Source organism: Strix uralensis, chromosome 4, assembly GCF_047716275.1.
Source record: "Strix uralensis isolate ZFMK-TIS-50842 chromosome 4, bStrUra1, whole genome shotgun sequence".
NCBI classification, from domain to species: Eukaryota; Metazoa; Chordata; class Aves; order Strigiformes; family Strigidae; genus Strix; species Strix uralensis.
Genome location: NC_133975.1, coordinates 26,703,152 through 26,718,819, shown reverse-complemented (window position 1 = coordinate 26,718,819; position 15,668 = coordinate 26,703,152). Strand labels below are relative to the sequence as shown.

The 15,668-nt window shown below is 41.9% G+C and overlaps 1 protein-coding gene across 1 annotated transcript; it reads right to left on the bottom strand.

Moving 5' to 3' along the window:
• Positions 1-9,963: 9,963 nt before the first annotated feature.
• CHRNA9 (cholinergic receptor nicotinic alpha 9 subunit) lies at positions 9,964-15,374 on the bottom strand. The gene is made up of 5 exons (XM_074865052.1): positions 15,305-15,374; positions 14,100-14,245; positions 13,141-13,295; positions 11,954-12,486; positions 9,964-10,517 (listed from the first exon to the last, which is right to left on the bottom strand). Exons 1-5 carry the CDS (start codon positions 15,372-15,374, stop codon positions 9,964-9,966), a joined length of 1,458 nt encoding a protein of 485 aa, XP_074721153.1.
• Between the last annotated feature and the right edge of the window lie 294 nt (positions 15,375-15,668).

The following is a 15,668-nucleotide window of genomic DNA, read 5'->3' as shown; positions in this document are numbered from 1 at the left end:
TTTAAGTTGGCATTTTGAGAGTGACCATCATCTCTGGGAACAAGTGCAGGCTTGGATTACAACAACGAACCAGCCAGAACACTGTTTCTTCTGCCTTCTTCAAAAGTGTTAGAAATTGCATTTACCAATGTGTCTACCTTTTGCAGTGAAAGCCATCTCTAGAACTGCCATGATTTCCCCCTCTTCAGGTCAGCTGGCTGTGGAGACAGTCTCATGCATAGAGAGGACCCCCTTTCACACTAATGTGTGTTTGCAGAGAGCAGAGTACAAGATTAGTTGTAAAGTAATAGTAAGAGCAAATGTTCCCTCTTTCTTCCATGTCAGGGATGTTGGCCTATCCAGGCAACATCTGTGACTACTGAACTCAAGGAGACACATTTGTGGGGCAAAGGCAACAGTACCATGATGCTAAAGTTGTTTCATATAATGAGTATGGTCGTAATCTGGGGCATAACAGAATACAAGGACTAGAGGAGGAAAAGGGCTGAAGAACTCAGAGAAGAGCAAGATCAACAGAAGAAATCCATTTGCACAGAGCCTTTGCTTTTCCAGGCCACTTGGTCAGAAATCTTAAGTTCACAGATCTCTGCTGACCTGGCTGAGTGATCAAGTTCCTCCTGCCATAGCACCCAATGCCTTCAGCAGGCATTTTCTCTTGGTCTCAGCAACGTACCAGACTGTTCTGACCAGATGTAGAAGCAGTCCCCACTGCTCATGAAGCCTTCAATCTGCAGTACTTTGAGGACTAACAGACTACCTCAAATCAGCTCTGTTCATAGGACTATTAGCCCCTGGATCACAGTGTAAATTAAAGCATGGATTCTGGGGAAGAAGAGCAGTCTTTCCACTGGCCCATGGGACACAATTCTTCATTTACCTAGACCTCAGTAAAAGATTAGCAGCAACAACCATGCTAACGAGACAGCAAGTCTACATCACTTGTGGCACCTTGGAGAAAACACAACATTTAGGGTTAAGAGCAGTTTTCCGGTTTGTTTTTTTAAAAAAAAAAAAAAAAATTTAAAATTGCCTACAAGCACTACCTTGAAGCACCCCAGCAACTGAACAGCACTTGTATGACCCCTAGAGGTCTCAGAATTTAGGTGAGGAACCATCTCCACAGGAGGAGCTTTTTGCAAGGTGCTGACTTTTACAGCAGAGACACCTGGGTCCTGGACTCATTCACACCACCACCCTTCACCTCTCCTCCTCTCCCCTGAGGCAGGACCTCCAGGCTGGTTTGCTGATGAGGCCTCAGGAACGGAGGGTCCCAGTGTAATGCTCCTAATGACTCAAAACTTGCTGGCTTGAAGCACTGCTGAGAATTCATGCTCAGTGGAGCTGTGCCAAATAAGCACTTGTCCAGCTCACTCCACTTTGAACCATGACATTGAGAAATGCTCTTTGTTACAGTTCAAACAACCTCTGCAGGGTAGTGAACATGGCATTCAAAAGCAGAACTAAGGCAGCCCACCTGAAGGTGATTAAGTTTTGCCCATATCTGAACACCAGACCCCTGGGCTCACTTGCACTACACTACTGGTTCAGTGCAAGGGTGTGAGGGGCCAGTTTACCCTTGGGTTTGTGATGTTAGTGTTAAGTCATTATGAAAAATTCCCATTCTTTAGATGTGAGGAAAGAGATTGTGTCATGATCACCATTCTGTATCCAGCTGTGCTAAAAACACTAGAATAAAAGCAACACAAGTTTTACTCACCACAGATATCTTATTGGCAGTCACCTTGTGCATTAACATGCTGAACAAAAGTGGACATAACATGCTGGACACAACAATACATTTAAACAGCTCTAAACTATGTCAGAAGCATATGTATCAACTTCCTGCAAGAAAGCAGGTGAGCTGGCAGAAAATTATTTGAATATACTTGGGTGCCAGAAGGAATTTATAACTATAAAGTGGCCCAGTGGAAGCCAACCTTCCAAATCATATACGTGATAATCTTCATACTAAGGGCCACCAGACACCTTTGGGAAATGAGCAGAGGGATGAGGTGGGACTAGTTCACCAGTAGGTAGTGGCAGTGGCTTCTCAGGGTCCCGCCTTTCACTCACAAGCTGGTGCAAGCTTGGACACATCATCATGACTCGGGATAAGCTAGCACCCTTGTCCTGACTGAGCCCCTACCCCAGAACAGACCTGCTGCTGCAATACAGCCCCAGGGTGGGAGCTGCATTTGACATGCTGCAGTCCACCCCTGGACACAGGCTGGCCAGTAAATAGGATGTGAAATGGAAGTAGCTATGAAACAGCAAGAACATGCTCTAGTGAACTAACTCACAGGTGCTGATAAACAAGACTCTTGGTAATTTCACATCTTTTACCTCATTTTTAGCTAGTTTTTCCCCTCTTTCCTTACCCTCCTTTTGCAAAAGCCATGTAGCATTATTTTGCAACACAGATGTGTCTGCTGCCTTCCTCTAACCAGCTTTGGCCCTACAGATGTCACATCATCACTTTCATCACCAGTGAACATAGACTACACATTCTAGCAAAATACTTTATCTGTGAAGGGTTTTTCTAACCTCTGGAGGCTACTCCAGATGACACTAACATTTATCTAACTTTCTAGTTAGAGTCCATTTTCGTTACAGTGAAACACTAACAAAAGGCACTCCTGCCACTGGAATACAGTGAGCAGCTTGGTAGTGTTCAGCTAGAACTGAAAATACAGAATGAAAAGAGTCAGATCTATTACTTACCTATGGCACACTAACAACAGAACCATACAGATGCATGCATTAATCACAGTATCATTCTTTATTTGTTCACATAATATTGGCTCAATAATTTCCTGCTAACATGTTCTTAAGCATGCTAATGGAGAATTCACAAGCAAACAAAAAGAAAATACAGTGTTATTATACAGTATTTAAGAGCACTATTGATCAGTTATCCGTTAGTGGTGACACATAGCAAGCAAATACCTAGTGAATCCCAATTTACCTATTTTATTCACTGAGACACTGTGCCTACAATAATCTGGGTTACGTTTAAGCAATCTTTAAAACCATGTTATTCTGTGCTCCAACATTCTTCCTTTGCCAGCTCTGTCACTGCATTCAGAGTAACCAAAACCAATGCATTCTTCAAACCAAAGGGTAATGCAGAACAGACTTTGTGGAGTGCAGTCCCCAGCAACTCCCAACACCATAGATAAAATATTCTTCAATGAAGAGTGATATGAATAAAAATAATGGCATATAAAAATCTGTTTCAAGTTCCTTTGCAACAGAAGCGAAAATTTGTTGTGAGTAGCTGTATGAACATCATAAGACACAGAACCTGGTAAAGATAAATGTTCAGAATGGCAGAGGAAGCAAACAACAATACTGGCTCTCTAGAAAAATCCATAATTCTAGGTGGGTTACTTAGAAAATAGTACTGAATCACTTTTTAAATAAATATTTTCAGGAACTAGAATGAAAAATCCTCTTTAAAACTGTAGCTGCCATTCTTTTAATCTTGATCTATGTCTTCTGGATGTTCACTAGATTGATATCTAGTGCCCAAGAACAGACCAAGGCATAAGAGTTCTCTGCAAAAACTGCATCTGGAATTAAGCACAGACCACATACTCCACCCTGGTATGCTCCTCAACAATTGACATCCCTCCCTGAACAGTTATATGTGGATTTTGTCCTGCTGCAGATACCCCTAATTGTCTTCTCAAACACAATGGCTAGAACTACACCTGGAGATGCAGCACTGTCATGGCCAGCCAAAGCAACACAGGACCCTGCATGACCAAGGATGGCATCATTTAGTTCACCACTAGCCTGCTGCAAGGTCAGTCCCTGCACCCCAAGGGAACAACTGCCATGTATTCCTGGCCTTGCAGACCTTCAGTGGTCTGTGGACTACAGACTAGGAATCAAATGCCCAAAAAGTATTTAGAAAGAAACATGTAAGAACAAACCCAAGCTGGATACTTTCAATCTCAAGTTATTCCTTACTGCAAGCAATGTAAAACCAGTATTGTTCACTGCCACCTTGCAGAAAGGAGTTCTTAAAAGGTATCTGGAGACAATGAAGCTCTAAGTTGCACAACACAAAGGAGATAAACTACTCTGCTACCTCTTGTCCTTTCCACACAGCTGGACTTGTCTCTAACAAAGAAGAGAGATTTCTCTTTTCTAGTGGACTTCAGAATCAGTGAGAAGAGATGTTCAGCTTCCTCTGCTCCTTTAATTGAGCTCTAGGTTACTCACCTTGCCTGCAAGTACAAAAGTGGTGGTTGCACACAAACTCCAGAGGCCACATTTGGTCCCACATTCTGTCATCAACTAAAAGATTTTAAGAATGAAAACAAGAGTCAATGTATTCTTTTCGTCAATGAGTAACAGAAGTTTGTAAGAAAAGATGGATTCTTCCCAGTTTTATAAACAGAATGAAAGGAATGCCCTCTCATCCCATGCTCTCCTTTTCCCATCTCCTAACATCACAGGTCTTACGCTTCTCAAATTGGGACAGAAATGCACAATCAGGAGTTCTTGCTACACTCCTTCACTTCTTGAGAAACAATTCTCAGACACTTCCCATACTTCTGGCAGGGTCAGAGAACAAAGCTTTGTTAGTCAGAGGATGAAACATGTAGATAACTTACAATGTAACATCTGAATTCCTGAAACATGCAAAAACCCACTTCTCTATTTCAAGATGTCTTTACTGTCCAGGATGACCCTTTTGGGTTTAGCCTGAATCCTCAGGCTGCAATTTCCACAAACAGAAACAGATTTCTTGGGGTAGCTAAGGTCATCTCCTACCTTTCTGCACCACTGGGACCTCAACACCCCAAGATCCCATCACACTTCATCTTCAGTTCTGTAATCCTGCTGATGGAAGAAAGCACAGTGAAGGCACCACAGGAGATAGCTTATATTTCTTCTCATTTTAACACCGCAATGACTCAATACAAGAGGGGACAGGTGATCTCTCTGCTAAGAGATGGTACAACAAAAAAATCTGTCAGCTCATTCCTCAAAGGCCTCTGTAGCACACAGATCTCAAACAGTGTTTTTACAGCATCATTGTCCTCAGTAAATATAAAGTCACCCTGCTGCCTTCACGTTAAGCCTGCAGAGTTACTCAGACAAGTGCATAAATAGTTATTTTTCTGTTACTATAATCATAGTCATTCATCATCTCTGGATTTAATCTTCCTCAGAAGATTACTGGATCTAAGCATGAGACAAAGGAAAGAAGAAGAGTCCAGGACAGACGGAATTAAATTAAACATTCCACTCAGTACTAGAGTTGTCACATAGAGTTCTGACTGCTAACATGCTTGATTGATTTTGAGCCATTTTTTTCTTAATGAAATCGCTAAATACAGAGATATACAAACGGAACAGAAGACTTTGGAAGGACACTTAAACTACAGCCCCTACAGTTTAGTTAGAAACTCCTGAGCTAGCTTTAAATCAGCTAGCTCTTATATGGTTGCAGTAGCATGAACCTTGCCACCAGAAGCATGGTCACGCAGCATCACATTGTGTTTTTACCCTGGAAAATGATCGAGTCCAAAGATATGGTAACTAAGGATGAGGAAAAGGCTGAGGTGCTCAACGCCTACTTTGCCTCAGTCTTTAGCAGTGGAACTGGCTGTTCCCTGGACACCCAGCCTCATGAGCTGGGAGATGGGGAGGGGAAGCAGGTTGTGGTCAGCACAATTAAAGAGGAAGTGGTCAGAGACCTGCTACACCACTTGGATGCACACAAGTCTGTGGGACCGGATGGGTTACACCCAAGGGTGCTGAAAGAGTTGGCAGATGTGCTCGCTAAGCCGCTTTCCATGATTTACCTGAAGTCATGGCTAACTGGGGAGATCCCATTGGACTGGAGGGTGGCAAATGTGACACCCATCTACAAGAGAGGCAGAAAGGAGGATCCAGGAAACTATAGACCTGTCAGTCTGACCTTGGTGCCAGGGAAGGTCATGGAGCAGGTCATCTCGACTGCCATTAAAAGTCATATAATGGACAAGCAGGGGATCAGGCCCAGTCAGCATGGGTTTATGAAAGGCAGGTCCTGCCTGACAAACCTGATCTCCTTCTATGACAAGATGACCTGACTATTGGACGAGGGAAAAGCTGTGGCTATTGTTTACCTGGATTTTTGCAAAGGATTCGACACAGTTCCCTATAGGATTCTCATAGAAAAACTGGCTGCTCATGGCCTGGATGAGCGAACAGTCTGCTGGGTCAAGCACTGGCTGGATGGACGGTCCCAGAGAGTGGTGGTCAGTGGAGCTAAATCCAGCTGGCGGCCGGTCACAAGTGGTGTTCCTCAGGGCTCGGTGTTGGGACCATTTCTGTTTAACATCTTTATTGATGATCTTGATAAGGACATAGAGTGTATCATCAGTAAGTTCGCAGATGACACCAAGTTCAGCGGGAGTGTTGATCTGCATGAGGATAAGGAGGCTCTACAGAGAGACTTGGATAGATTGGATCAGTGGGCCAACATCAACGGGATAAGCTTCAACAAGGCCAAGTGCCAGGTCCTGCACTTGGGCCACAACAACCCCATGCATCGCTACAGGCTTGGGGAGGTGTGGCTGGAGAGCTGCCAGTCAGAGAGGGACCTGGGGGTGTTGGTTGATAGTCGGCTGAACATGAGCTGGCAGTGTGCCCAGGTGGCCAAGAAAGCCAACGGCATCCTGGCTTGTATTAGAAATAGTGTGACCAGCAGAAGTAGGGAGGTGATAGTCCCCCTGTACTCTGCACTGGTGAGGACACACCTTGAGTATTGTGTCCAGTTTTGGGCACCTCAATACAAGAGAGATATTGAGGTGCTGGAGCGAGTGCAGAGGAGGACAATGAAGCTGGTGAAGGGCCTGGAGAACAAATCCTATGAGGAGCGATTGAAGGAGCTGGGACTGTTCAGTATGAGGAAGAGAAGGCTGAGGGGAGACCTCATCACTCTCTACAACTACCTGAAAGGACACTGTAGAGAGGTTGGTGCTGGTCTCTTCTCACAGGTGATTAGTGACAGAACAAGGGGGAATGGCTTTAAACTGCAACAGGGGAGGTTTAGACTGGACATTAGGAAAAAATTTTTCACAGAAAGAGTGGTCAGACAGTGGAATAGGCTGCCCAGGGAGGTGGTAGAGTCACCATCCTGGATGTCTTTAAGGGTCGTTTAGATGAGATGTTGGGGGATATGGTGTAGGGGAGAACTTTGTAGAGTAGGGCTGATGGTTGGACTTGATCTCAAGGGTCTTTTCCAACCTGAATGATTCTATGATTCTATGTGAATCTGAGGGCCCTAGCATGAGGCTTGACAATAACAATTCAGGTACCAACGTCTACCTGCTTACATCATCTGCTGCTCACATTCTTTATTGGATCTGGCTCTTATGAACTAAAACCAGAAAAGTTTGTTACAAGAGCAAAATGAAGATTCACGATATGTAAATAAAGGAAGAATGCCTGGTGATCCAAAGAAAAGGATAACAGAAAATAATAAAAAAAGCAAATCTAATAGTTAATAAATTCAAATAGCTAGGAATAATTTTCAGATCATATTCTTGTAAGGAAAAGAATTCTTTAGTACTATCACATCTTCACATAAAACATGCTAGGGAAGTGGAAAGTATGATTTCAGCATCACCATCCAAGTGTGCAGCATACTGAGAAGCACCAGCATGATAAAAAGGCCCATGATCCATCTGACTGCAAACTTTCCCTTACACAGGGGAAGCCCACAACTGTATACCCACATTCTGCAGTTTGTTTTGAACAGAACAGCATGGGCACAACCAAAGAGCAGAGTCATGAATCACTAAAATATTGCTCCACCTTTCAACACTTCATGACTACTTAGTAGTATGCCAATAGATTTTTCTTTCACATTTTCCCCCATTTCTCTAAATCCATATAAACCTTCAGCACTCCCAAATCCTGTTGCAAGGTGTTCCTCAGCCTTCTCACATATTGTACAGACTTCTCCATTGTCACGCACTGTGTATATTTGATGCACCCAGTTCCTACACTGGAAGAGACAGTGAACAGTAACTCTTTTTTTATGCCACCTATAAGCCTTGGACAAACCCTTGGTTATCAGTTTTCCATGCTGAAGACTCATGTTCTGAATATTTTACCCTTATCTTTAAACACTTTGCTCCCCAGGCTTTTGGAACAGTATTTTCTTCCACAACAAAGAACAAATCAGTTTCCTCAAACAGACAGTGTAAGTGCCAAACCCTGAACTCCATGGCAAATAGGTGCAACCATTTTTCTGCACAGTGAAAGTGAACAGCTTGTTTTCTAAAGGAGCTATTCAAAGTTACTCCGGTTGACTGGGAACTGATAATATACAGGGAACACACTTGAGACTTTTTCCACATACTGAGTTTATTCTTGGCTAGCCACTCAGTTTAGCTTTACATTAGAACCTGGACTTTAAAGCTTGCATTATGTATGAGAATCCAGATAAGCTTACAGCATTAATACTGTACATACAAAAGAAAACCTGCCATTAGCAATTCAATGTATCATTTACATAATAATAATAATTAAAATTCCCTTTCTTCCAATAAATTTGGGCATAACAACAACATCACTTTGTCATTTTGACTTCTCCTCCTTAAGTTACAGCTTCCCAGGTATGCTCCTATTAACTGCAACAATTATGAACTTGAGCTTTATCACATGAACTTTTGACTGGGATCCATTACAGTGTCATTCTGCCTCTCCTACTGCATCTAGAATATCATGGTTTCAAAGTTCAGGGTGCTTTGTAAAAACAATTTATCAGCCGTGGGCATGCCTGGGGTGCTAGCTTCTCACTTTACAAAAGACATCTTCCAGAGCTCTATTAGTCTGAGAGGGTTAACAGAAAGTAACACACAGAAGAGGGGTTTTTGGTGTTGTCAGTGACAAACACATTCACATACATGTAAGTATTAAGGTGTTGAACAAGTAGTGTTGATTATGGCACTACTTTAATAAGCCTCTAAGATCATGCTTTTGTGCTATGTAATGCACAGAGCAACTGTAAACAGTTTAAAATTTATGTATTAAAGAGTATGTAAGAGTGGACAAGGGATACATGAGGTGAACATTGGTTAAGGTCAATAAAATGAGCAGAGACAAATGTCACAACCTCCTATTTTAGTAGTCTCAAGTAGCATTTAAAGGCCCATCTTGCGCAAATGCCCAGGGGAATGAGACATCTGGGAAGGGCAGGAGAAGCCCTCCCTATTATTCGGCTCAAGAGAATGAAAGAGAGGCCCTCTGGGTGAGGAAGAAATCCCGGGAACCTGACTTACTGGAGCCATGGTGACAATTGGGTAATATTCAGCAGCGGGAATAATAATTAATAATAAGAAGATGATCAAGGTAACCATCATATTCAAGAAGCTCAATGGTATTAGAAGTGAAAGGCACAGCAGATAGACATGTAGAGCCTATGAAATGATAGGAACAGTGATCAGAAAGAGCCATAACAAAAGGGTAAGTTAGGAAGACAAGCTAAAAAAGGAAAAAACAAGGCAATGCCATGAAGGGATGACTTCCAGGAACTGCCACCATGGCACAAATACTATTTTTTTTTTTCCGGGGAAGAGAAAGGGCTGGTCAACTTACAAGGTGCAGAGATGCAGCCCTGTGAATACCATACTCCCTGCTAGGCTGTCCATCACTGCAATGCTCCGCTACACTCAGCCTGAAGTCATGGCCACCATCCATCAAGATGGAGCACAGAGTGCTTACCCAGCAGCCTCCATCAGGGCTGCACTCTGTACTAAAAGGCAAGGACAGTCACTAGCAAAGCCCTCAGCTGAGCAGTGCCTCAACATGCTGTCCCAGCGTACAGAATCAATATGTTTATTGTTACAGAACACAAGACAAAGATCTCAAAAGCACTCCTGTCCTGGAACTCTGCTGAAACAAGCTAATCCAGTATATTCAGATTTACAAAATGAATGTGTTCATCTTCAGTTAAGCTGCTTTCCCAATGATCAGCACACTCATAAAAAACACCATGATAAAAAAAATCCACATGAAAAACCTGTCCATTACTTTTGCGACTTTTTTCCACTCAATTCCTTTGGCCCGGTTTGCTTTATGGTCTCGGACACAATTAGCAATATACTCAATGTTCTTAATCAGCATTTTGTAACAGGAACAGCAATTAACAGTCTCCCTAACATTTTCACCATGAACTCCATAGCTTTTATTCAAATTTCCATTGAGCTTCTCCTTAAGATCACAGTCATCATTCCTATTGGAAAGGTGACTCCTTACCTCTTTGTGCCTCTTCTGACACCCATCATCCCACTCTAACTTACGTTCTTCCTTCTCTCTTTTCGGACTTGTGCAATTTTCACCCACATCATAAACAAAAAAGATTTTTGACATGTAGTCCAAAATAACCACCCTGGCCCATTGCGGAACAGGCTTTGCTTCTGAGCCACAGTGATGGAGATTCATTATAATGATCGTCAATGCAGTGGAAGCTGTGATCATGGTCATAGTCGCTATGTAATACTTCCCTGGAACACAGAATAAAATCATACTAAAGATGCTACCCTAATAACAAACTTCAATGCAGAAATAACAATGTGACAACATAGTGCTAAACATAAATGCAAGTGAAACCGATTTTTAATCACCCTGATTCTCTGTACTTAGATGTCACTTAATTTATCATTTAAAAACAAAAATTAAAGCCATTGAAGTAAAATCTCATACTCATTACTGGCATGCCTTTATCAGCTGAGTGACTATTGTATTAGGATGGTAAATATTTGCAAGCCAAAATCTCTGATTTCTCAAGATACACCCATTCAGAAAGCAGCTTAAAAAAATGTTTATCAGGAGCCTTGCTCTTTTCGTGGTGTCTTCAAAATCACAATGTTGATGGCTTCACGTGGCACATTAGAAATCCCATTTCCTGATGTATTAACAAAAGTGATGATAATGCTTTGTTGGAGCTATTGACGCACTCCACGCCAGCAGATGGATCTTTGCATTCACACAGGCTGGCATCAATGACACGATGCAGCACAGACAAGTGTGATGTGACCCCAGTTTTCATAGGGGTTGCAAAGGATGGTGAGGGAGAGCAGGGGAATAGAGAAAGCAGACTGAAGCTAGGTCCTAGCTCCTTAATTTAGACAGTGCCATAGGAGGGAAGGGAAGGGAAGGTCCAGCAAGCACATATTCTAGGCAGGAATAGTTGCTGCTGGTGTGGGAAATGCATTCAACAGTCCTATTCATTAACCAGTGTTTTGTCTCAGTTAAGCCATGTAGTTTTTTATATACACAGCAATAACAAGAATAAAAATAATGAGATCTGAATTATCTTAACGAAGCTGGAAGCCAGTGTGGAGGCAACTGTGTTCCTGGTCCTCCAGAACTCCCACCAGGACAGCCAGGCAGGCTCCTGCCCCAAGGGGCTGGCCAGTCCTGGCAGATGGCAGACAGGACACCACTCTTTCACTGCAGATCAGCTCTTCTGAACTCAGGTCTAAATTAAAATTCAGCATACTCCATTGCCAGGCATTGCAGTTCAATGTAACAATTGACAGATATTAAGACAACCCTGAGTGTCCCAGCCAGGCCACCCAACCATCTGGATCTTAACAGAAACATATCTTGAAAGAGTCTGACCTTGTGCTTACAACTCTTGCTTACACTTCATATGCTGGTTCTAAAATCCTTTACAAGATGTGATAAAATAATTCTAAATGTCTAACTATATTTAGTAAATACAAAATAGCAGCTAACATATAATTTAAAATAAACACAAAAGACCTTAAAGAGCTGCAGCATACCTGTACAAATTCCAGGCACATTTTAAATATTTCACTGTTTTAAAAATGCATCACCTTTATCTTACCAGACCGCACAAATTACATAACGTTTCCCTGACATACAGCCCTGCTATTAATAAGCCGTGTTTAAAGACAAAGCATGTAAAACTCACCTATCAGAGGTACATTTTCAGAGGGAGGCATGATCTCTGCAACCATCAGCTGGAACACAGTCAGAGCAAGAAGAACTGTAACACCCAGAGACACTTTTTCTCCAGAGTCTGCAGGGAGATAGAATCCCAGTGGGGCCAGGAAAGAGATCAAAATGCAAGGAAGCAACAGATTAAATATGTAGAAAGAAGACTTCCTTTTCAAAATCAGTGTGAAGGTCACATCTGGATAAGGCTCAGAGCAGCAGCCATAAGTGATGACGTTCTTAACTGCTGGCATACCATGAATCTCCCATTCCACATCTTCTATGAAGTCAGAGAGGTCACCACTATCAAGAGAATTGATGATGTCTACCTGATTACCATTATAGGTCCAGGACCCAAACGTAAGATTGCACTGCTGGCTGTCAAAAGGAAAATAAGATACATCCACTACACATGAACTCTTTGTGATAGCAGGTGCATCCCAAGTGATTTTTCCATCATATCTCAACACAACATTAGTATTCACTGGTTCTGAAAAGTCATCATCAGCCCTAAAAGACAGAAAAGTGACAGTCAGGATTGACAGGCTACAACCTAGAGTGTGGGCTAGGGAAGGTGTGACAAGGGGGAAGACCCTTGTTTCACACCATTAAAGGCATGCTTCTGAAATCATATTTATATTTATACTGAATTTTGGTAGAAACTTGCTATTATCTATTATTTGCAGGTACCAGTGCCCATTAATGGCAAAAATCAGTGCTGCTAAACTATGTTGTATTTGCTGGCCATAGCTTCTTCAAACTTGAACTCAAACAGGATACAGTAGGAAAATAATCTGCCGGTCACTACTGGCCTGGGAGAGCAGACAAGGATTGCAGCCTTTGTGTACCACTTTTCTGTGGATAATCTTCCAGAGCTCTTCATCAGCCTCAGCAGAAAGCACTTCAGACTGCCAGGGTATTCAATTCCCAGTGCAGAGAAGTTCAGAACAGCTTTGCTGTGTAGCATAATCAATTGGCAAATCCTGTCTATGACTTTATTGCAAAATATTTAGATGATCAACAACAAATGTTAAGACAACAAACATACCCCTTGCTAAGGTAAGGTAAAGTGGCAAAAGTTCAGATTCTGTGGGTCAATTCCTTCTCCAGCCACCTCCCACCCTCAGACAAATATTCAAGCCAATTTTCTCCAGCCACACTCACTTGTTATACAGGACAATATCTGGTCTCCAAACCAAATTGCTCGGAATCCTGATAGAATCCAACCCATCATATTTATCTTTGTCCCATTTGAGGTATGCATCATACCAGCTTTGTCGAATCCATAAGTAAGTTGACAAAATTTGGTTCCTTTCATCCTGCATAAAAATGTAGAAATATTTCTAGCTGAAGGTGACAAAAATCACATCTTAGATGCAGACAGCGTTTGTTGTATAGCTTTAAAGCAGAGCCCAAAATAGGCCAGAATGCTGACAGGCCACAAGAGCACTTCTCAGACAGGTACATATGCCCATACACTGTACAGGGAGCTTATTTATCTGGACTTTCTCTTGTCTAAACCTTCTTTCCCCCTGCACCCTCCCCCTAGCTTTAATCATAGTTGTCTAAGGCTCCCAGTATCTTAAGAATTTCCTTTTGCAAGCTTCAGAATACCACACAGCTAACAGATTCAGTCTAACAAATTCTCTGAAAGCTTGGTGAGGCCTTGAAGTTGTAATTCAGAAGTCATGAAAGTGATTTTCCATTCCCCTTCCAGACACATTTTCTTTTGCCTTAAAAATATATCTGGCTGAACCAAATGTATAAAAAGATTACTGAAGGCCAAAATAGGGCATTCATGTAGAAATTAATTGCATGTTAGAAAAAGCATTTGCTCTTTCTATTTAAAACTCAGAAAAAATTGCCTGGAGGGTGCAATAACAACACCTAAACTACAAAAAAAAGTCTTAACAATTCAGCAGCTGTAAGTTTGCAGTCTTATAATGGAAGTCTTAGTGTTGCAATTAGATAAGAATCTATGAAGGAGAACATGACCCTGGTGAGAAAGCACTACTGAAGTTGTCACAACAAAATGCAAGTTGCTTCTCCTACTCCACATAAAAGGTTTACAGCCAGTACATTTCTGCACATCTTTAGAAAAACAGAACTGTACTCTTACTCACCATGTCTTTAATTTGGGACAATGTGATCTGAAGGGTGACATTCAGTACTTTATCTGTGTCTTCCACTGGTCTTAGAGCATTTGAGTAGTCTTCAAACAGTTCATTAAACAGCATGTGAGCATATTTTCCTTTTGCTGATTCTACAGCTAGATAACAGATTTGTTCAGTACATCAGATTAAGCACTGAGCAGTATCAGAAGATACTTCTTGAAGCCATAGAAAGAAGGTATTTGCTATAACTATATTTATCATTCATATACTGTAGAATATAACTTAGTGCATAAACAGAAGTATACCTGAATACCAAATAAGAACAGCATTCACCTGTACTAAATGAATAGCTAACTCGCTTTTCACACCCACTCAAAAAAACCCCACCTCTGCAGCCAGAGATTCCTGCCTTTTTTGAAGGTAAATATCATTACCTTTATTTTACTGAAGTCTTTCATAGGCATAGAGATTATTGACTTACAGTCACACATCTGCCAAGCTAAAATTAAAAGCAAAGTCTGAAGTCAGACCTGCTCCCAGACTAATGACTTGTGATATCTCCCTAAATGCAGCACTGATAGATTCATGCTACTTTCAGAATTTACTTTCTTTAACTACCACCTGGAAAATGTCTGAGCTGATTTCTTCACAAATTGGCAATTGCATGATGTTTGAACACATCCTTGCACTAACACCTTCCCAAACCACGTATTTGAAGATGCTTCTTGCTATCTAGACTTAATGACTAAGGATAATTCACTAAAACTTTAGGTTTTAAATGACACTTTTGCTGTTCCACACTGGTTTGTGCATCACAGTTTCCATAGGCAGTCTCTACATTACCTTTAGATAGTCACACATTTCTGCAAGCAAGAGGCAAGGACAGTAACACTCACAAGACTTGCACAAGTGCCAGCTGGCACTCTGTAGGAAGCAAGTGCTTTAGTGTACATCACTCTCTGGTGACTCACAGTGACTTCCTAGACTAATAAGAGTTCAAAGCAAACCTTCCTGATTAAAAAGAAACCCTAAAAAATCAAAGCTTCACAAAAAGCATTTAAGTTCTGGCTGTACGTGATCATTCATTTTGTCTATGCATCAGTGAGACAAAGTAAAACGAAACAGATGAAAGACCATGTAAGACACATCAGGACACTACCTCCTGAGTAAAATAAACCTCAATGCAACATCTAGCTATCAAGCAGTATTCTCACCTTGAAGCATCACTGCTGTAAACAGCAACCAGAGAGAGATGGAACAGGAGGACAGGCTATTTCTCTTCATTTCTGCACCTTAAAACTGTTCACTCAAGGGCACAAAAACGTTTAACACCACCCAAAACTAACAAAAAAACCCTAAACCCCAAGTTGCACAGCAACATAAGGATGCTGAGGCACTGATGAGCTGCTAGAAGCAGCTCAGTCCTCAGCAGCTGTCAGTCCTAGAGCAGATCGATGGTCTTTGTCCCTGCCACCGCCTGGGGCTCTAACAAACCCTCCCTCCCTCCGTAACCTGAGAGCTGCCTGCTTTTAAGCTAATGCTGAGGGAGAAGACAAACGGATGGGGTATCAGTAGAAA

Excerpts from the sequence above, each read along its gene's own strand:
- CHRNA9 (XM_074865052.1), bottom strand. The coding sequence starts at position 15,374 with ATGAAGAGAAATAGCCTGTCCTCCTGTTCCATCTCTCTCTGGTTGCTG. Across the intron at positions 14,246-15,304 it reads TACAGCAGTGATGCTTCAAG|CTGTAGAATCAGCAAAAGGA; the intron begins GTGAGAATACTG and ends TCTGTTATCTAG. Across the intron at positions 13,296-14,099 it reads TGTCCCAAATTAAAGACATG|GATGAAAGGAACCAAATTTT; the intron begins GTGAGTAAGAGT and ends ATTTTTATGCAG.